The 20,048-nt window shown below is 34.4% G+C and overlaps 3 protein-coding genes across 3 annotated transcripts; 1 reads left to right on the top strand and 2 right to left on the bottom strand.

Annotated features, from left to right (window-relative positions):
- The first annotated feature begins 7,652 nt into the window (after positions 1 to 7,652).
- On the top strand, positions 7,653 to 9,521 carry LOC133328263 (coiled-coil domain-containing protein 174). The gene has a single exon (XM_061536813.1). It carries the CDS (start codon positions 7,659 to 7,661, stop codon positions 9,519 to 9,521), a length of 1,863 nt encoding a protein of 620 aa, XP_061392797.1. The 5' UTR covers positions 7,653 to 7,658.
- A 2,185-nt stretch (positions 9,522 to 11,706) lies between these two features.
- On the bottom strand, positions 11,707 to 13,526 carry LOC133328280 (uncharacterized). Its single transcript, XM_061536829.1, has 7 exons — positions 13,389 to 13,526; positions 13,139 to 13,320; positions 12,865 to 12,989; positions 12,567 to 12,808; positions 12,301 to 12,501; positions 12,024 to 12,232; positions 11,707 to 11,945 (listed from the first exon to the last, which is right to left on the bottom strand). The coding sequence occupies exons 1-7, from the start codon at positions 13,521 to 13,523 to the stop codon at positions 11,711 to 11,713; spliced, it is 1,329 nt and encodes a 442-aa protein (XP_061392813.1). The 5' UTR covers positions 13,524 to 13,526; the 3' UTR covers positions 11,707 to 11,710.
- A 2,898-nt stretch (positions 13,527 to 16,424) lies between these two features.
- LOC133328264 (hexosaminidase D) lies at positions 16,425 to 19,338 on the bottom strand. Its single transcript, XM_061536814.1, has 5 exons — positions 19,198 to 19,338; positions 18,567 to 19,118; positions 18,269 to 18,412; positions 17,049 to 18,206; positions 16,425 to 16,688 (listed from the first exon to the last, which is right to left on the bottom strand). Exons 1-5 carry the CDS (start codon positions 19,336 to 19,338, stop codon positions 16,425 to 16,427), a joined length of 2,259 nt encoding a protein of 752 aa, XP_061392798.1.
- Positions 19,339 to 20,048: the final 710 nt, after the last annotated feature.

The raw sequence follows: 20,048 nt of genomic DNA, 5'->3' as shown, positions 1-20,048 counted from the left end.
TTTTTTACTTTTTCCTGTGTCCGTCCTTACACGACAGTCGTTTGTTCTACACTAGACGTTTACTCCCTTAAATAAAGGCAATGCCCTCTTTTTCTTTCCTTATGGTTGGAAGTATATAATAAAAAAAATTAAAAAACAAATCTATTCTTGTTTTCCTTCTTCTATATTTTGCTCTTTTGTTTAGTTGCTGTCCCTCACTTGTTTTGTTGTTGTTTTTTTTTTAATAATATTAATATATGTATTTTTGTTTTAATCTCTATGCTTTTCACAAAAATTATTGATTTTTTTCTTTGTTTGCGTTGTTTGTTGTTGTAGCTGCAAATTCATAGGTCTTCTCTATGTCGCATTTATTCTTACGTTTATGACTTTGTTTTCGAATATTTCGTTACTTATTCTAATCATGTATACTTAATTAAATTGTATTTAGTAGTTGGGTTTTTTTTTCTTTACACAAAAAGGAAAATAGTCTTCTAACTTTTAATCGAATGCACAAAAAATCAGTTGTCAACTGTCACTTTTTGCGAAAATAATATTCCACCCCTCTCGGAGATGACATATGATGCACGACTAATCGATTATATGAATGATTTATTTATCGAAAATATGTAATGTTTGAACACGTACTCACTGAACATACCCAACAGGGAAATCAAATGCGAGAAGTAAAACGGCATTTTAATTAGAGCTTTTTACGGGTTTAATCCACAACATGAGGATTTCTTTGACATATATACAATGTAATTGACAATTTGAACCCACTGCGTTAACGAAACCTGAAACTACCTTAGATAATGACACAGCAATAGCTTATTATAGAAAATTGAAGCCACATTTTTATTATTTGTATACCCTCCATCATTAGGTGGAGTGTATATTAAATTTTGTCAGCAAACCCCAGCTGATTTGATTCCAACGTAATATTAGTGCCAATATGAATGTGACAAATTATGTTTTTAAAGATCACCCAACAGGAAAATTGGGAACGCATACACTTCGAAATTTTTCGTTATTAATGCGGTGTACACACTATCATTTTTGAATGGCACTCTTGCCCAAATTTTGCTTGTTTGATAATGTGGCCTCACATGTTTGTCATTCATCAGGCAACCACAAAAATATTTATGGTTGTTGGACAGTCAGTAATCGATAAAAAAGTTGACAGTCAAAAATGATAGTGTGTACACCGCTTAAATGTGCTACCGTATTCAATATACTCAATGCGCCCGCTGGGAAAATTTGAGGAAGCAAATCTTTCTTCATGGAATAACTCGCAATTCCCAGCATTTGCATGTGTGTTACACGTATAAGTGGTAATGGCACAATTATAGGAAAGATGTTCCCACCTTTACATTTAAACCTTTGAGCCCCGAATTATTTTCCGTAATCATAGAACAATTTTCTGTTCACAGATTTAATGCAACTATCCTAGATAGGATATGGACAAAATTTGACATCGCTACATCCTTGCATTCGGGAGATACAGTACATTCTTTTTGAAAAATAAAAACCCAATATCAGGAAAACCAATTGCAAGATCGTAGAAAAATTCTCTATATTTTATTTTACAAGAATCAGAGGAAAACGGCGTCCAAATTCAAGTTTGACTCTGATATTCCTTTATATTTCAACTTCACATGCCTCGTATGTGTTTCCCATTTATTATATGTTTCCCCCTTAACAACTCAACATCAATTAAATCAATCTACATCAATAGAAATTGATCTTTATAGTACGTTTACATTTAACCGGATTTCGTTAACCCAGTGGGTTTCAATTGTCAATTCCTTAGAATATATGTCAAATAAATTCTCATAATAGTATGTTTACATTTAAGCGTGGGTTTCAATTATCAATTCCTTTGCATATATGTCACATAAATCCTCATAAAGTAGGTTAACCCGGTGAAAAAGTTTTAAACTCCTTGTACATTAGAACTTTTTACCGGGTTAACCTACTTTATGAGGATTTATGTGACATATATGCAAAGGAAATGACAATTGAAACCCACTGGGTTAACGAAATCCGGTTAAATGTAAACGTACTGTTAGTGTACATGTCGTTTAAAGTAGGTTAACCCGGTAAAAAGTTATATGGTCTGTTCCCGTACTGCAAGAATCTACTAGTTTTTACTATTTGTGTCGATATCATAAAGGACATTTCGTTATCGTTCCCGTACTGCAAGAATCTAATAGTTTTTACTATTTGTGTCGATATCATAAAGGACATTTCGTTATCGTAGTAAAAAGTAGTAGTTTCTTGCAGTACCGGAACAGACCAATAATGTATATTCTGGGTAAGTTTGTGTAATTGTTAAATATTGAATAATTAGTTCTGTGGGAGTTGTATTTGCAGCAATTGAAAATGACGTGGTTTTCGGTTTCGTGTGTGTTGCAGGAGTCGCAAAGGTTGTTGTTTGCAATGTTGATTCGGTGTAGGTAAGTTTTTCCATACGTATGCCCAGCAAACAGTCTGTTAATTAATTTGATGTTTCCAGGTGATATTGATGAGCCGGCGAACCAGTGCTGTTTTGGGGGTTCGGGAAAGAATTGTGAAAAGTAAGTACCTTTGGAAATAGAAGTCTCCTTGAAGATTGTGACCCATTCATCCCACAGGGTATTGTATATTAAAGTGTGTGCATCTTTTACCGCATGATATGAATGAATAATGCATCCAACATCTGCGGCAAGTTTGGCGAAGTGGTCGGCTTTTTCATTGGCCTGTATTCCAATGTGCGAAGGAGTCCAAATAAACGTGAGTAGAGTGATTGGTGACATATTTATCTTTTCGATAATAATATTGGCCAGGTAGTTCTGTGAGGTGTTGTTCCTTAAGAGTGAAAGAGCATTTTTACTGTCGGTTAAAATTACGGCCTTTTCAATGCCATCCTCTAAAATAATGTCAACAGCCTTGTTAATGGCGTTCAGTTCACCCATTAGTGAAGACAGTTTTGCCTCAATTTTAAATAGAAAATTGTGATTGCAAGATATGTTACACACTGCACATCCGGTACTGTGTGCAGATATGGATGCATCTGTTGCCCATACCGAGCAGCCAAAAAATTTGATGTCACTTAGGGTTTCTTGAAGTATGGATCGGAAAAACTCTTTGGGTTTATTGCCTTTGTTTGCCTTGAAAATGTCCATGAGGAATGAAATTTTGTTTGAGGGTGTAACAGCGTCTTTCACCACCACACTATCAAAGATGTGTTTAAATTTAATGTATGTTTGACCGAGACTGGTTTTTGCCAAGGGGTTTGAAGTAATTCGTCTGTATGTATCATGATGAAAGATTTTGAACTTTATAAGCTCTTTCGACGCCAAGTATTGGGCTCGTAGACCAGGAGGTAAACATAAGGATAGAGCATAAATGATGTGAGTTGGAGTTGAAGGGGTTAACCCAAGGCTTCTTCGTAACGTCTGGTTTTGAAAAGTGGTTACCTTACGATTTATATAGGTTGGCATGTGGGCCATTGACGATATCGAGTACTCTATTTTAGAAAAAATTATAGTTTTGGATAACATGATTGCAGTTTTGGGGTTAATACCCTGCTTGAATGAATTTATCATTTTTAGTGCGTTTGACGACGTCGAACATGTGGACATGACGTCATCGTAGTGCTCTTTTAAAGTCAAGCTGTTTTTAATATTTCTTCCCAAAAACTTAATAGTATTGACTGTTCTTATTGTTGTGCCCTGAATATGTATTTTAGGGATTTTTCTTGCTCCTTTTGCAACGTACATGCCAGTAGTTTTTTCATTATTCTGTTTCAGATTCAATTCAGTTAGAATTCGAAGGAAGTTGTTAAATTTAATTTGCAGATTGTTGTTGGCAGTGTTAAAATCCTTGTTTGCAGAAAGCAATATAAAATCATCAGCGAACTGGAAGCAGTAAGTGGATTGATCATTTATACAATGAAGACCCATGGTGTAAATGTTGAATAAAATGGGACTGAGGCAGCTTCCTTGTGGAAGTCCATTATAAATTTCCAATTCGTTGTTACCCATAATCAGAACACGACGTTGGAGAAAATTTATTATCCAGTGAGTTAAATCAAGTGGACAGTTTAGATCTTGGAGAATTTTGTATAACATATCGAGCTTGACACAGTCATAAGCTTTGGCCACATCTACTGATAAAAGAATCACCTTATCTCCCTTTTCTTTATGCGAATTCACAAAGTGAAGAATATCATTAATACACATGGATGCCGATTGGTGCTTTCTGTACGCATATGTTCTGGATGGAAGAATATTATATTTCTCAAGGAAAGCTAAGAGGCGATCTTTGACCATTAAATTGATGATTTTAAGAAATACAGATATGAGGGCTATTGGTCTGTAATTAGTAAATATTTCTAAGTCTTTACCTCTTTTTGGGATCGGTATAACCTTAATTTTTCGCCATTCATCCTTTATATTGCACTTCATCCATTCACTATTAATGGCAGAGAGTAAATTTATTTTAGACGCATCTGAAAGTTGACTCAGCATTTCATAGGTAACCCCATCTATACCAGCGGCGGATGGTTTTTTCTTGTTTTTTAGAACATGCTCAAATTCTTCCTTAGTGAATTTTTCACTTGAGAAATGTGGAGTTTGTACCATATTGACCGGTGTGTTGTCAGGAACCTGATTTTTTAAGTGAATTAAAAAAGGTTTGTCATTATCAGAAGACCATTTTGACGGCATCGTAGAATTTAAAGAATTTTTACACCCACGAACGAATTTAAACAGGGCTTTAGAACTTGGAGCATTGCTTAGTTGTTGGATATTTCTTTTGAATGCATGTTGCTTGGCATATTTAACCGATTTTTTAAAATTTTTCTTTGCAATTATTAAATTTTCTGCAGTTACATTATTGTTGTTGATATCGAATTTCTTTTGTGCCGCTACGTAGAGTCTGTAATTCTTTTCCACGATCGAATCCCACCAATATTTTGGAATAGCATTTTCAGTGACTGTGTACGTTGATGCTTTAAATTCATTTTTAAAAGTATCATGTATGTCGTCGAAAGACGTAGGCAGATTAATGCTGTTTAGATTACTGAAGAGTTTTTTTTTAGCTAAAAATGTTTGAGGTTTTGGGATTATAGTTGATATGTTCATTACAATTGGAAAGTGGTGACTTCCTCCAATTGTTGATGGATAAACGTCCCACGAAGTTGTGATATGTGAATTCGTAAAGGATAGATCTAGTACGGATCCCGTAGATTCGTGAAGCTGTTTTTTAAATGTGCAACTACCATTATTAAGGCAGCGAAAAGATGATGAATCAAAGGTTGTCTTTACGATTTTACCCCTTTGAGAATCAAAGTTATCCCCGTATGAAGTGTGGCGGGCGTTGAAGTCTCCACATATGAAAACATTTGGCTTGGTTTCCAGGAATGATATCAATTTATCGAGCTCATTTCTAATGGTATTGCACTTGAGAGAATGTGGAAAGTAGATTGAAACAATCGTTATATTCGAGGAGAGGCTCAGAGTTTCACAAATCAATATATCCAAAGATGTCGGAAAGCTAACTTTCCTGAATTTTATTCTATTATGGAAGACTAAGGCAACACCACCGTAGTTGTCTTGTCGTTTTTTTGAGATAATGGTGTAATTAAATATTGATGTGGCATTTTTATTTTCATCAATGTTAAATATTTCAGACAGGATGCAAATATCGACATTTAATTTTTTTAAATAGAATTCCAGATAACTTTTGTTTTTTTTTAGACTTTGTATATTGTATTGTAATAAGTTCATGTTGTTTTGTTATTGCTTTAAATTTTTAGGTTGCGTGTATATTTGGGTCTATGCTGTTAGTCTCCAGACATGGGCTGTCTGTTACTGATGGCAGTAACGATTGCTGAAATTTTTTTAGGATATTTAGACCTTCGGCGCTGTTAAGTGAGGTTAGTACTTTCGACATTTCATTAGCAAAATTTGAAAACATTTTTTCTATTTCAGATACTTTGGAGAAGTTTGCTTGTTCGAAGATGGGTTTAGACGGAGCTAATTGGAGAGGGCTGGCAACGGCATGATGTGCGTAAATTCGAGGAGTCACAATTTTACTATATTTTGTTTTTGTAACTCTCCTATTTATTTCATCATGAACTGTTCTTTTTGGTGCTTTGTTTTTATTGATTAAAGGAAATTCATTGTTGTATTGATCTTCAGAGAGAATTTGGTAGTAATTCTGTGTTTCTGGATATTTACTAATGACTTCTCTTCTTGAGAGGTTGGTGAGAGCCATTATGCTATTTATGTTTTCTTCAGTTTTCCATTTTGGGCAAAGTTTCTGGTCAGTTGCACAGTGATCAGTACCATTACAAAGAATACATCGCGGTGGACCGCATTCACCTTTGCATGTTGTTGTTGAACGACAGTCGTGACATTTTGGTGTTTTGCATTGAGTGGGACATATTATTAGTTTTCCGCACGTTAAGCACCTTTTTGTTGACCTGCAACGGTCACCTATGTGACCTAGGCGCACGCAGTTTAAACACAGACGAGAACGACGTACATACAGCTCTGGGGAGATTTTAGTACCACACATAAGTATTTCAGTGGGTACACCATCGTATATAATGCCGATTTTGATTGTTTCGGTATATTCAGTTTTGTTTTCTTCATTTCTCCTTGTAAAGCGATAGACAGACACTACATCCATGTCATTGTTTGCTTCAATTTGCTGCTTAATTGTGATCGCAGAAATACTTTTGGGTACATTCCTAATAATGTAAAATCGTTGCACAAATCTTTCTGGAATGAAAGCTTTGAGGCCAATTTTTTTTAAGTCTGGGTTTGCCGTAAAATTGTTTGCTGCATTTGCATTATTAAAAGTTAGCCTGAAGGTATTGTAACCAATATTTTTACAGGCATAATCAGTGATGTTAATTTCTTGAAATCTGGCATAAAGTTGTAATTCACTATTTTTCCTTCTTGTATTGATTGGTATTTCTGATGACACTAATACAAAGAAAGGGCCAGGATGGTATTGAGGGTATGAAATGGTTCCTTCATTTAAAGAATTATAAATATGTTCATTTTCTAATTGAGTGATTGATGGCGGTTCTGAGTTTGTGTTGGTAATTTGATTTCTAACCGGAGTTCCATTACAGTTTTTGAAAGTTTTTGTATCATTTACAATACTGCGAGCTCTTCTTTTATTTTGCTCCCCCAATGGAGGAGGTGGAGCAGGCGGTGGAGGAGTTTCACCAACTCCCCCCATCTTTATGCTTTTAATATTGTTTAATTAATTTTGTTAAAAAAATAACAAAAGAGAAAAAAAAAACAATTTTGTTTGTGTGTTGTTTTGATATATATGTTTGTTGTTGCTGTTTCCGTATACGCAGAGAGGTAATAAGCGACCAGCGCGAGTAGTCTAATGTCAACAGAGTCATTCGTAAACAAACCAACTCCTTCCATCCCACCTCATTCGTAACTTTCCGTCTTCTTTTTTGACTTCTTCTTTACCGGGCATTTTGTCTTTTCCCATCCCATTCGTAAAGGTGGAACGTTTTTCAATATTTCTTTTCTGCAGTGACTGTTTTGTTGTTTTGTTAACAAAATAACAAAATTAACAAATTTAACAAAATTTTTTTATTAGATTCGTAATCTTCCTGGGAAGCAGCTCCTCAGTACAAAAGATCCATTGGCGCGCCAAACACAATGAATGATCCAAACAAAGTGATAAATGTTAATCTATCGTCGCTGCTAAGTCTTAAGGCGGAATTATTACGGAAGCAAGCGGAAGTTACGAAGGCCAAGAATCAAAACATTGCCACCACTGGAAACACATCGTCAGCTAGTGGCCAGGAATATGTGTCCATTAAGAACCAACGACCGTTACCAGATAACATTGAGGACGACATAACCACATCTCAACGGAAAAAGGATAAAAAGAAACGTGCCAAGGAATTGGAAAAGTCCGAGGATAAGGCTGTCTATGAACATGAAGATTCTGTGCTTTTGGAAAAGTCACAAAAGATCTTAGAAGCTAAGGCAAAGTTTTATGAGCGTATGACCAAGTCTGGAGGTAAATTAAATTCCGATGATAATTGTCTGGTTATGTTCAACAAGAAGAAACAAGAGGAGGATATAGGTGCCTCAGGATGTAGTAGAAATCGAAAAGAATATTCTGAATCGGAGGATAGTGATGATAGCAGTGGAGATGATGATTACAGTGATCACCACGATGATCCGGAAGATGATTGGGTAGAGTACACCGATTGTTTGGGTCGAACTCGCAAGTGCTTGAAACGTGACCTGGAAGATGCAAAGAGAAGAGATAAGGAACTTGCTGCAAGTATGCCTGAACGTTTAGATCAAACCAAGGCCAACTGGCTAATCGATACCATGGGATCCAAGAAATCCACTAGCCTTACTGGCGAGAATAAAGATGATGAGGGGGATGATGAAATTATTGGTCCAATGCCACCTGCCTCGGTGTTTGGCGATGGCTTATCAATGATGTCCAAACATGAGGAACAAAAAGCCAACTGGGAACGCAAGGAACAAGAGAATCTAGATAAAACCGATGTCCATTATCAGGATGTATTCTTTGATGAGGCCCGTCAGCATGGAGTGGGTTATTATGCTTTCTCCACGGATGAGGCGGAACGTAAAAAACAACAAAAGGAACTGTTAAAGGCTCGAGAGAAAACCTTGGAGGAACAGGAGCGGAGGGAAGCATTGCGTGCCCAAAGGGAAAAGATAATTGCTGAACGGGTATTGGCTGCAAAGAATAGACAAAGAGCAAGATTGGGTTTGCCACCCTTGGAGAAGGAAGACTTCGAAAAAGAAAAGTCCAAAGAAGAAACGCCCGAAGAGACCAAAGAAGAGCGTAAGGCACGTAAGAAAGCAGAGAAATTGGAGAGGAAGCGTCAAAAGGAAGAAGAGGAAAGGCAAAGAGAACGCCAGCAACACATACGTCCATGGGATCAAGAAAAAGATGGGGTAAAGGTGAATAAACCAAAACCAGAAAATGAAGATGATGGCGAGTGGCAATATAAACCTGAATGGGAACCCATGACTCAAGAACAATGGAATGAATATAAACGCAAAGAACGACCAGCTGAGTTTGCCCCACCACCAACGACCGAAAAACCAATGAAACGTACAAATTTCCGTAGTACCACACATGCTAATTACAATAATGTACCACCTCCCACCTCCATTGGAATATATGAAGATACTGCAGCTGCTGAAGAACTACCTCAACCCTCAAAATTCAATACCTTTCAAAGTTCAAAGAAAAAAGAAAGGGTGTTCAAGCGGCGTAATTATGAAGAGCCACAACAATGTCAAACTGCTGCTGCTGACGATGATGATTCTTATGCCAGACAAAATGGTGTTTGCATACCACCACCATCAAATTTGGAAGATTTCTTTTTACCCTCCCAGGCAAAAAGACAAAAATCCGCCAAAGAAGTTGAAAAATCCATTGAGGCTGGTTTAAGATTTATACGCGAAAGTTGTGATAAACAAATGCCTGCCACCAAATCCTCATGGACAGCAAAGGCTGACTACTAAAATAAAAAAAAAACATTGTGTTCGTATTTAGTTTAGTTCTGCATTGTATTTAGTTTTTTTTATTTCCCATTTTGCATTACCTATATAAACAAATTACTTATTGTCTGTATAAAGATAGTTTATATAGTTATCAGTAGTTTTTATGTTAGCTATAGTTCATATATAGCGTATATATATTAAGTGTTAGATTGTTTAATTTGTTTTCTTAAACAAGGTTTCGTGTCTTTGGAAAGTTTTCTTTTTGGCACACAATCTATTATTTTTGTTTTGTTATTTTACTCTATATATAGCATCATTATAGTTATGATTGGAGACGTCGATGAAAAATATTTTTTTATATAAAATTAAAAAAAAGGATTAATTTAATCGACATACTATGGATACCTTAAAAAAAGTAACATGAAAAAAAAGAATAAAAACATATTAATATTAAATCGATGGAAAAATATGGGAATGAATTAAAAATACAATTTTAAAACGTAAAATGAAATAAAAAGAAAAAAATCTGAAATCTGATCTGCTTGCAATATCGCCGTTTAATATAAAATTAAATGGAAACATCGAGCATATAATTTGGAAAAGTAAAATGAAATAAAAAGAAAAAATGGTGTAGAATCGAACTTCTGCAAATTTACATCACAATGGAGACATGTGAAGCTTCACATTAAATTGTTTACAGATTTCGTAAGTTTTTAAGATAACTTACAACGTTATTTATAAATATTTCAAGTTCAGATCAGAATGAATTGTAAAAGGAAATACTATGAAGATAGCAAGTGCACGATGTTTTTTTTTTTTATTTAATATGGGAAGTAATACGACAAAACATAGGACATGCCTTGAGCATTTTTTACAGCATAAAATACATTTCCGAAAGGTCGAAAGCGTGCTGTGTGAACGACTGAAGCCAATGGCCAAAAACATTATTGACCCATACCGGCTTCAGATCTAGTAAATCCACCATTGAACAGATTTTCACTCTGCGCCAAATCTTGGAAAAGACCCAGGAAAAACACATTGACATTCCATCTATTCGTCGACTGTAAAGCCGCATTCGACAGATCTGAAGCATGGATTCTTACGCAAGCAAATGAGGCAGCTTTTGGTGTGTTTGAGAGAAAAATTCTTCAAAAGATCTATGGGCCGATCTGCGTTGACGGTGAATATCGCCGTCAAATAAACAATGAGCTGAGGCTGCCCCAGCACAAAAATAATATAAAAGCGAGCCTACCGATGGCTCACGCAGAAGGGGAAAGCCACGAATTAGATGTAAAGATCAAGTAGAAGACAACATTGCCAAACATTGGCTTTGAAATTGAAAGAGTTTCCGACGCGCCTGGAAATCTTTTTTAAGCTTGACCTATGGAACAAATGTTCTGTTACAAGCCAGCTAAGTAAGTTTCTCTATAGTTGTTGAAAATATTTTTAAATAAAATATTATAGATAGAGGAATAGAGGATTTTTCGTTGAAAAAATTACGTATTTAGTTTTTAAAAAATATATTTCAAGATTCAAATCCTTGTATTGTTATTGAAAATATATGTTTAAAAAAACACGAGTTCTACACTTGCTGTAAACAAAACCCTTGTATTTTATATAGTAAAACCTATGATTTATATAATATCAATAACTCTTCAGTTGTCTGCAAAATATTTAAATCAAATCGAATTTACATTTAATTAAAAAAAAAAATAATAAAAATGTTTGAGAAGATCTACAGTTTCTGTTTAGGTTTGTATTTTGCGATGATTTTGAGAAATATGTACGTGTGTGTGTAGATTTTAACAGTTTTTCTACTTATAAATCCATAATATCGTTTCTATATATTAATATGGATCCATTATATATTTTTTTCGAAGAAATCGTTGGTAATGGTGTTTATTTTTTTTTTTGAAGATAATTAATTATAGGATTTTTCGTATTCGGGGAAAGGAAACGTTAATCTAGTAACTTTGTTTTTGTTTTAATAAAATTAACTTATTAAAATAAATATGCATACATAAGTACTTATACAAATCTAGATTTATTTTGCCTTACTAATTTAATAATACTGCTGTAGTTACTTTGTTGACTAAACATTTAAATCGTACCGCGTTCTTTTTTCAAAATAATATAAATATATTTTGCGTGTTGCCATCTCTATCTCTATATTGAAATCTTATAAATAATTTGTTTAGTTTGTTTGTTTTTTATAGCATGCCATTATCAACCATATCAATTAATATTTCTGACATTTTTTGGCGACACAAATCGTTGGGTGGAAAATTAAGTTCGGGTGCCCCGTATTGACACTCCATGGTATCGCTGTTCGAACGATTTATATACATATCGGGAGCATCCTCAGAGGAACATGTACTAATTGGTATTATATCCAGAGATAGGCCCAATGCAAAACGGCCATAAGTTTTTAATTCTAAACGGAATCTATAAGAGAACAAAAAAAAAAAAATTAAAATAATTATTAATTTAATATTTTCAAAATTTCAAATTCCGAATACTAACAATTTGTTTAATTTCTCCAAGTTATTACAGAATTCTGGTATTTTCGTACACAGCAATTGCAACCACTTGAATAATTCACTAGTATACAAATTGAGGAACTCTTCCAAATGTACATCTCTCATCGATTTACTGGTACAACAGAATATTAAATTGGCCACATCCAAGGCTATTGAACTATAGCGTATTAATTGGAAATCTACCAAACAGACCTGCGATATAGTTGTTCATTGTAGAATTGCTGATGAAGGATAATTAATTCCAGTAATTTTTTGCTTACCTCCAAAACCTTTTTCTCACCACTTGCCGCAACTTCATAGCGATACAAAAAATTATTGGCCCAACAATCGCCATGACAAAAAGCCGATAGTGCCGATTCTTCACTAACCATGCTGACCATACGTTGGAAAAATGTTGTCGCCTCGGCAAACTCCTTAAAGGCTTGTAAATATTTTGAGTTTTCCGGCAAGACATCGGAGACCTTAAACCACATTAAACGTAATATTTTTATATTAGATTCTTGATGTTCTCTATCTCTCCACTTACCATTTTAATGGCATTACTCGTCAATGTCTCATAATATTTTTTATACCAATTAACGTTGTCGCTGGAGAACAAGCCCTCCTCCGTTAGCTTGCGTAAATTTTCAAACTGTTTGGGATTTTCAAATTTATAGGCCAAACTCAAAGCATGTAATTGGGCAACTTGTTTCATTACCATATGGGTCTCATCTATAGTTAGACCTTGCTTTCGATCGGGCATTTGAAAACCACGTACCCTCAAATCCTCTGAAAAAAAAACAATTGGAAATTAATTTGGTTTTTGTATAGAAACCTCCTCTTACCCATAATTAGCAAATCTGAACGGGCATAATAACATTTCGGCATGGCCTTAAATTGTTCCGTTGTTTTGGTACTTTGAAATTTTAAAAGTTCCGGCATAATGGAGGTGTAAAATTCAATTTCATTCCTTAAACAAAAAATAAACAAATTTAAATGTTAGCAAGTAGAGGGTTTTTAGTTTGGCTAGGAATACTCTAAAAAATCCAGCCAATTATAGTCCTCGTTCCCAAAAATCCAAGCCTCTTTGAGTCCTCGGGAAAATGTTCTTATCCTTACCTAAACAACTTATCACTTTTGTAGGCCTCTCGAAGTTTGGCATTTTCCGGCAAACGTTTACATATGACATTATTTTCCCATTTCAGCTTTTTGCCATCGTCCGAACATTTGCGATGTCCCGACAAATGGATGCGATAAAGGGTAGCTGTATAATTATCACCACGACCAGATCCTTGTTCTTCCTAAAAAACACAAAAGGATTTTTGACATCATCTTAAAGATGTGAGTATGTATGTGTGTGTACACTTACCTCAAATGTATCGATTTGCACTTCCGGTTCAATACACTTAAATATATCGGCAAATAATTCCAAGGTTAATTTGGAACCGTTGGGTAGCAAAACATCATCCGTTGCAGACATTTGTGAAGTTTCATTAATGCCCATAATTATATTCCAAAAACACAGAAAAACACCACCAAAAAAGGATGACTTAATAGATAGATTTGATTTGCCAAAAAGGATACTATGCACAATCAGCGGAATCACACTCACACGCCCACACAAACTGTGAAAATTATTATGTAGTCAATTGCCGAGTATATTCAAACGATTTCAATACAAATTTATATTTCAATTTTAATGTTCTCTTATATGTGTTTTGATTTTTGTATTTATTAAAAAAATATGTTTATAATTTTCAGTTTTTTCTTCTTTTATAAAAACTTTTTTATAACAATCACTGCCTAATGAATTACTATAGCAAATGCTTGTATCACCCTCCCTGCTTCACTGAACTGCTTTCAGATTTTGTGATGCTGTCATCTGTCATTTTCGACTACAGATGTTCTCTTATTTTTTTTTTTTTGAAAATGTTTTGAATCTCGTTTGCTGTCATTGGAAGTTGAGAGAACTTTCCGGTTGTCAAAAGTTTTTTTTTTGTTTGTTTTGTTTATTGTCCTGTTACCGGCTTTTTAGCATGGTCTGTGTGGGGGTTGTTAAGGATATCATACATAACTTTTTCTGCTCTCCGAGAACATTTGAATGATTTGAGTTGCCAACTATCATATGGTATAAACATAGATGGCAACGTAATGTAAATTGTTAACGGTATCTAGTATAACAGTTAAAAGTAGAAACAGTAGTATAACTTTTATTGAAAGGGGTTAGAGGTACCTTCAAACACTCAACACCAATAAAATACAAATTTTCATAGTCCTTACCAAATTTTCTCGAAAATTTTGCCTAAAATACCAAAACCTTCTCAAAACAATATTCTTAAAAAATCATCGCCTCTTATAGCCCTTGGGAAAATATTGGCAAACATTTGTCTTTGGCAAACATTTGTCGTCATTGCCATCTATTAAATGGGTAGATCCAAAAATCGATTATGCAAAAGTTAAACCTCATTTGTTTTTTTCCTATAACTATAAATTATTTAAGTTTATTTAATTATTTTATTTTTTTTAATATGAAATGTGGGCTTGATTTTTCTTTAATTTCCCCCGGTAATATACTTACCCTTCCTTATTTTACAAACATATTTAAAAACATTTATTTTCATATAGTTATGATATATATTTGATTTCGTTTATTTAATTACGTTTTTGTTGTTGCTTTATTATTATTTGTTAATAATGTTTCTGAAAACGACAAAAACAATGTTTATGTTAACTTTCGAATAGTATGAAGACCCCATAACCCGCCCAGTTAAGATACACTACAAGATCCAACAAAAAAATAATATATGATTATTTCTTTTCGACAACTATTTAACATTTAAAATGTTTAGTTAATGGTAGGTTGGTTGGTTTGTTTTGGTTTTCTTTCGACTAATATATATGTTTGTGGGTACAGTTTGTCGAAAAAGTGTTTTGAAAAAGAAGACATTTAAAATCATATAAGGGGACCCCCCCATTCTCGGGGTCAAAATTTTTGTTGATATAATTCGAATTTACACTGATTAAAGAATGTCTCTACAAAATTTCAAGTGAAAATCTCAAGAACTCTTGAAGATATAGCCGATTTATTGTGTCAGCATCAAGTGACGGCTGAAGGGCTTCTCAAACTTTAAACGCGTTTTTCTCTAAACATGTTTTTGCGAATGGCGGGCACGATAACTCAAAAACTAATAACCTAATCGATTTCAAATTTTTACACGTTTCTCTGTGAGTGTATAGGTATCGTATGAACTAGGATAAAGCCAATCGGTGAAGATCTTCCTTATTTTTTAACTTGGTTTTTGGTAAAAAATCGGCGATTTTTCAAAAATATTTTTTCAAAGGTCCACCATTTTGTTAATTTTAGAGCGAAGTCAATAATCCTAGTTCATACGAGAGGCAGACATGTAACCGTTGGAATTTTCGGATTTCGATGTTCCAGTGAGGAGTTATCATGCCCGCCATCAAAAATAAGGACTTTTCTTTAATTACAAAAAACAACAACAAAACAATAACAAAAATTTTTTGTAAATTATTTTTCTTCTCTTTTAAATCTTCAAATATATATGTGCATCTTCAAATATATATTACAAACCTTAACAAGCATTGGTATTGATTTACCAGCCCATTGAAAATCTTGAAAAATTAAAATTGAGAATGGGTGGGGTTCCCTTAAAGGAAATATATATGACCTATATTGTCTTCAATTTTTATTGTCTTATAATTTTTATCAAACTACCCTTTCTCGACAAACTGCTTTTTGTATTTGTTTAACAGTATTTTTTTGTTCTCTTGAATTAATTAAATGTAAATATGTTCGTTAGGTAGTAGCTAAGTAATTGAATTGTTTTTATTTTATAAGAGAAGCTTTTAAAGCTATTTGATTAATTTTGTAAACTAAATCTCAAGACGTTTTTGTATACTTAGAACTAGAAAAAAATCCAAACAGTCATTGGAAAACAATTTGAGCTCAATATTTGATTTGTGGCTAGTTGGAGTTATAAATTGTAGGCAAATTAGAATGCAATTTATATAACGAGATTCAAAATAATGTAACAAAAAAAAAAAAAAAAAAAATATATATATATATATAACAAAAAATAATATTAAAATATTCTTAAAATAATAAAACATAACTCCAAGCACTTTTCAATTTTAATGCTAACAATTAATTTCAATTTTAATGTTAACAATTTCTTTTCTCTCTTTAAAAAGTTCATTTGCTGCTTTAGAAAAATACATTTGCATTTCATTTCTTTTGTGTGAGTTGTTGTGATACTGGAAATGTGTGCAGATTATCCAGTTTTGTAGGTGTAATGTTAACATTTTCGACTTCTTCGGAAGACATCCTATGACGGAAAATATAATTGTTGTTGTGTGTGATTGAGTGTCCCCTATTCTTTGTTGTTTAATTTGGCATGTGGGGATGATGATGATGACGTTGAGTTTGTGCCTGCAATTGTTGGTGGTGTTGTTGTTGCTGCTGCGACTGTCCTGCACTTAGATGTGGTTCATCGCTTATCAAATGTAAATCGTGTAAAGCTTGAGCAATTGGTAGTGGCCGTTGTGGCCAATGATTTGGCTGTAACAGAAGTTGAGCATTGGCCAAATGACGTTGCAGTGAACCGATTGTGGGATATATTGTCTGCTCAATAAATTCGGCAATGGTGTACTGAAAAGTAAGAAAAAGAAGAAGAAATAATTAAAAATAAAATGGGCATGTGTAAAATGTTTGATATTTTTAAAAAAATTTCAAGGACTAATGGGACTCTAAATTTTAACGGACTATAAGAGGCGTGTATTTTGTTTTCAAGGACTCTAAATTTTAATGGACTATTGATTTTTTAAAGGCATAAAAGAGGCGCAGATTTCTTTAAGAATGTGTTTTCAAGGTCTGAAAAAGAGACGGGTTTCTATAAAAACCGTATTCTTATAAGTGATTTGAGGTCTCAAGAAATTTCATTTTTTGTAGAGCACATTCATTAACACATTCTATAAAAATATATATCTCACATAACAACCAAAAACTTACCTTATCAAAAATTTCATACAATAACTCCTGGGCCTGACGTGACATACCCTGCAGTTCACTTATATAAATCGGCGTTTTTTGTGTCAACTCATGGACACGAATGGGTGAACTAAAATTATGCCGTACATTATAATCGGACATCCATGCACTATGCTCTTGGACTTGATTTAAATACATTTGGATTTCCGTTAACAGCTCATAGAGACGCAATGAATATTTGTAGAATTGATGACCCAAATAGACGCAAGTGGAGAATAATTGATTATGATGTGAATTCGGTTGTAAATCTAGCCATGGATGACCGGAACGACGTCTATCGAATTGATAGACACACTGAAGAACTTTCAGCATATCATTTTCTTTGGGATTTGTTTCAAAGTAACCCTTTGACACGGTGGACAAGGACACAATTAAACTGGGTATGCCTGTGGGTAAAAGTTCACACAGAACAGCAAAGTGGTCATAACGCTGCCAACCAGTAAGAGCCAGGCCTTGAAAACCCTTGGAGAAACGTCCACCCTCCTTGGCTATGACAGCCAACCAACGAATGTTGTTTTCCAAATGATTCTGTATAGGCGGTATCATAAGACTTTCACCGAAAGCCCCCTTAAATGCCGATGCCGCCCAGGCTGTGGGAAAGACACGGGTATAACGCTCCCACAACATGGGAGGTATAAAACGATAGATGTCATTAATGTAGACCCATATCATGGGTTCAACATATTGACCAATTTGTGAATGTTGCATTTCACTCAGAGTCATGCCACGCAACATATCATCCCAGATGACCACTTTCAAATGACTCCATTTGTTCCGGACAAAATGTGCCACATTTATAACATGATTTAGAAATAGTTCTCCTTTGGTCTTCTGACGGCACTGGACACATTCTCCCATGCGAGCAACTTCATCACAACCAATATGAACGTGGGTTACTTTTAGAGATTCCACTTGTAAATGGAATTCAACAACTTGGGTGAGCATTGCTTCAATGAAATACAGAGATGATTTCTGGCTAGGGCATATCGATTGTGGACTATCTGGCAGTTCACGCATTGAAGTGAATTCTTGTAATTTCAATGCATATTCCATGTGACCGAATGTCTGTACCAGGGGCATCACGGTGAAGCCGAAATGGGCACACGATTCCAAAAAGTCCTGAAAGAGAAACAAGGGGAGGGGGTTAGGAAGAGTAATTGAAAAGTATTTGGTGAACTTACCCGTAATTCTTCTCGATCATAGGCATTTTTAGCAGAGAGTGTGGAAATATTTCCCTCGAAGGGAAACATATCTTCATATTCGATTAGTAAACCAGTGGCGCCCAAGGTTTTCATTACCGGTAGTAATTGTTTCAGGAAAGAGATCTAAAAAAATTCAAATAGGAAAATTAAAAAAAAATTAAATTCGTGGACTGAATAAAGAAAAGTTTTTTTATGAAATTTAAAATTTGTTTAGAAAAAATTTTAGGACATTTGATAAAAATATTTCAAAGGAGTTTAAAAAAGTGTCCATTTTTACCTTTGGTGGCGCTCCCTTCAAATCCAAATGAACGAGACGTTCATGCGGCGGCTTTGCACCATCCGGTCCAATGCCCGCAACAACCGGTACACCCATACGCTGAAGTTCATGTTCATATTGTGTCTGACGTTCGGCTGAGGACAACATTTGGGCCTCATTTTCCATTTGATTTTGTATTTCATCCATGGCGGAGTTGCGAACCCGCTGTTGATTTTCCAAAATCTTGAGACGTTCCTCTTCGAAGAGATAACTTTCTCCAACTATGGGTCCTTTTTTACGACGTGCTACCAGTGATAGAGTTTGTGCGGAGGCCTCTTCAATAACAATTGATGTTGGATTTTTAGTGGGTTTTAAAAATCTTCCCAACCCTGAATTGGCAAGACTGTTCGGGTGAGTTTGCGAGCGTAAATCTTTTTTCGACTTTGTACTTAGTTTCGATGTGGATTCTTGCTGAAAGCGTAGAACACGATTTGCTTGTGAGATGAGTTTTTGCAGGACATAGATATGTTTGTAGGAATCTTTGGCTATGCCATCTGCCGAATCGGGTATGTTCTAGTGAGAGGGGAATGAGAGAGATAGAGAGAATATTAAAAAAAAAATGATTGAATATGTTTGATATTGGATTACTCACATTTACACCATATCCTTGTTGATAATTGGGATTTGTATCGAGATAGGCCCACGTCCACAGGCCAAATAGTAGAAATGAAGATAAAAGCAGCAAAAGCGATATTTTACGACGCCAAACTAAAATAAATATGTTTGTGTGCATCTGAAAAGATAAAGAAGAGGAGAAAATTAGAAACGAAGTACAGCAATCAATGGAAAGCAATTGAAAAAAATTGATGTAATATTATTAAAAAATTATCATTCTTAAAAAATATATTTTGTTTTCAAACTTCACTCCTTTAATATTTTTAAAGATTTACGCCTTTCATAGTCCTTAAAAAATATATTTTCAGTCCTTTTTATTTATATATTTTTTTTTAAATCCACGCCTCTTATGGGCCTTAAAAAAGTATTTAAAAAATCCACGCCTCTTATGGACCTTGAAAAAAATGATTTAAAAAATCCACACCTCCAAAATGAGTTTTTAATCTAGTCCCATCATCTTTATCCTTTTTTGTATTGTTTCTTTATTGCCATAAAAAGTTTCCATAAGAAATTTCCTTTAAATTGCCTTCAACAAAATGCCTTCTTAGCATTCGAAACTTAACCTCTATTATCGACAATTTACATGTAAATCCAATTAGGATTTCATGGCATGGAGAATCATTTATCCAACAACAATGCAAAATACATAGCCTTTGTTAAACCTACTGGTGTCAGTGGTGGTAGACGTATCCTTTATAAGGCTAAACAAAATACGAACCCAGTTTGTGGTTTTGCGGCAATGGTAGACCAGGAATGTGTGAACTTCAAAAAAAAAAAAAAAAAAAAAAACTTCAAAAAAAAAATCATGTAGAAGAAAACGAAAACCAC

The sequence above is a fragment of the Musca vetustissima genome, unplaced genomic scaffold (genome assembly GCF_032173495.1).
Source record: "Musca vetustissima isolate MV318-11 ecotype Yass unplaced genomic scaffold, APGP_CSIRO_Mvet_v1 utg11186, whole genome shotgun sequence".
NCBI classification, from domain to species: Eukaryota; Metazoa; Arthropoda; class Insecta; order Diptera; family Muscidae; genus Musca; species Musca vetustissima.
This window is presented reverse-complemented; position numbering and strand designations above follow the sequence as displayed.

Bases quoted from the DNA above. Each gene is read 5' to 3' on its own strand.
- LOC133328263 (XM_061536813.1), top strand. From the start codon at position 7,659: ATGAATGATCCAAACAAAGTGATAAATGTTAATCTATCGTCGCTGCTA.
- LOC133328280 (XM_061536829.1), bottom strand. From the start codon at position 13,523: ATGGGCATTAATGAAACTTCACAAATGTCTGCAACGGATGATGTTTTG. The intron at 13,321-13,388 runs GTAAGTGTACAC...TGTGTTTTTTAG, and splicing joins TGCAAATCGATACATTTGAG to GAAGAACAAGGATCTGGTCG. The intron at 12,233-12,300 runs GTAAGCAAAAAA...ACTATATCGCAG, and splicing joins GTGAGAAAAAGGTTTTGGAG to GTCTGTTTGGTAGATTTCCA.
- LOC133328264 (XM_061536814.1), bottom strand. From the start codon at position 19,338: ATGCACACAAACATATTTATTTTAGTTTGGCGTCGTAAAATATCGCTT. The intron at 19,119-19,197 runs GTGAGTAATCCA...CCCTCTCACTAG, and splicing joins AACAAGGATATGGTGTAAAT to AACATACCCGATTCGGCAGA. The intron at 18,413-18,566 runs GTAAAAATGGAC...GAATTTTTTTAG, and splicing joins TGAAGGGAGCGCCACCAAAG to ATCTCTTTCCTGAAACAATT.